This window comes from Seriola lalandi, unplaced genomic scaffold (genome assembly GCF_002814215.2).
Source record: "Seriola lalandi dorsalis isolate HSWRI2012SDOR001 ecotype SW California unplaced genomic scaffold, Sedor1 jcf7180002046686, whole genome shotgun sequence".
Classification (NCBI taxonomy): Eukaryota; Metazoa; Chordata; class Actinopteri; order Carangiformes; family Carangidae; genus Seriola; species Seriola lalandi.
The window spans coordinates 1-1,478 of NW_019517250.1; the positions used below are offsets into that span (position 1 = coordinate 1).

At 41.5% G+C, this 1,478-nt stretch overlaps 1 protein-coding gene across 1 annotated transcript; it reads left to right on the forward strand.

Moving 5' to 3' along the window:
- The first annotated feature begins 21 nt into the window (after window positions 1-21).
- On the forward strand, window positions 22-1,472 carry LOC111648725 (5'-nucleotidase domain-containing protein 2-like). Its single transcript, XM_023398473.2, has 3 exons — window positions 22-82; window positions 323-416; window positions 1,288-1,472. Exons 1-3 carry the CDS (start codon window positions 36-38, stop codon window positions 1,447-1,449), a joined length of 303 nt encoding a protein of 100 aa, XP_023254241.2. The 5' UTR covers window positions 22-35; the 3' UTR covers window positions 1,450-1,472.
- Window positions 1,473-1,478: the final 6 nt, after the last annotated feature.

A 1,478-nucleotide genomic window follows, 5' to 3' on the forward strand; every position in this document is an offset into this window, starting at 1 on the left:
TTTTTTTTTTTTAAATCTTCCAAAAGGGTCTGCTGATGAAGATAGATGCCTTCCATTACATTCAGCCAGGAACAGTGTATCGGTAAGAGGTTGATGCTGTGCTGAAAACAAGTCGGCTACACCGAAATGCTCCCCACCAAACAATCATGACCATAACCTTTAATTGTTGGTTTGGATCCATATGTGCTACATTCATTTTATTCAACTTCTAAATCCCTGCTGCTGCTGCTGCTGCTGCGAGCAAAATCACTAGTTGCACTGTCTGATAGTGTTATGTGTGCTTCTAAGCTGTAGTGCATTTATTCATGTTGGATGTTCCCAGGGGCCTGAGCCCGGTGCCAGATGAGGAGGTCCTCCAGCTCTTTGGGGGGACTTACCATGTCCCCCTGCAGCAGGACAGTGGCTTCTATGGAAAGGTGAGGTGGATGGGTTTTACTTTTTGCAGAAACTATATCAGATACGTAAAATATCAGTGACTGTGAGTGTTTGTAAGGCGGAGAGTGCTGCCTGACATTTATCACAGTTATTGCACTCTGCTCTCATATATTTTTTGAATGTTTGTTTTTGGTTTGGCACAGATGAGAAAGACCTTCTTAACATTGAGGGCCCAGCACATCTGTTATAATCTCATCTGACCGCTCTCAAACAAGGATGTAGTTCAGGATTAAATCTGTAACCGTCCACAGAGATTTCAAATGTCAGGCTTTGCGTGGCTTTATTATTATATAAATCCCAATGGTGAAGTTTGTAATCTCATTTGTTCCGTTGTCGTCATGAATCAGCTCAAAGGCAGTGTTCCACTCCCTAAAAAACTGACCATGTTAACTCTGTGTCCAACAAACTTGTTTGTTTTTAAGTTATGGCTTTTTACAAGTTGTACCCAAACAATTAGGAAAAGAAGAACTCTCTATTGAGTCTGACAGTCACAAAGGGGAATCTGGCCTGTTTCCTAATTAGGAGCATTTTGGGGTCAGATGTTTTGAACATAATGGTTTTTGGTTTGTCAGGTCTTTTTAAGTGTTTTCATGCAGCGGGAAGTATGCCTCTCCTTCTTCTAATCCTCCTTGAAGCAGTCCCATTAAAAATTATTTTGGTGTGGCTCTAATCTGATCTGGGGACTTGGCTTAGTGGGTAAAAGTTGTAGTGAAAATGGTTTTGAATGTGATTAAGAAGTCATTCAAAAGAGCAGAGAGGCACAATAAATGTTCCTTTTACCAACCTTTACTGCCTCCCCTCTGAGACGAGCAGGAATATTTATCAAGCATTAAAATATATTTTCTATCACAGGGACCAAAGGTGAAGCAGTTCATGGACATCTTCTCCATCCCCGAGATGACTCTCTTGGCTGTGGCGAATGATTTTTTCATCACCAATGACATTGAATATGATCCGGTTCACCTCTTCAAGGACGTCTCAGTGAGTGTGCCCCCTGTCTCTCACACTGTTTAATGTTACATGCCCATGTTTTTAGTTCTGTC

Bases quoted from the DNA above. Each gene is read 5' to 3' on its own strand.
- LOC111648725 (XM_023398473.2), top strand. From the start codon at position 36: ATGAAGATAGATGCCTTCCATTACATTCAGCCAGGAACAGTGTATCG. The intron at 83-322 runs GTAAGAGGTTGA...GGATGTTCCCAG, and splicing joins CAGCCAGGAACAGTGTATCG to GGGCCTGAGCCCGGTGCCAG. The intron at 417-1,287 runs GTGAGGTGGATG...TTTCTATCACAG, and splicing joins ACAGTGGCTTCTATGGAAAG to GGACCAAAGGTGAAGCAGTT.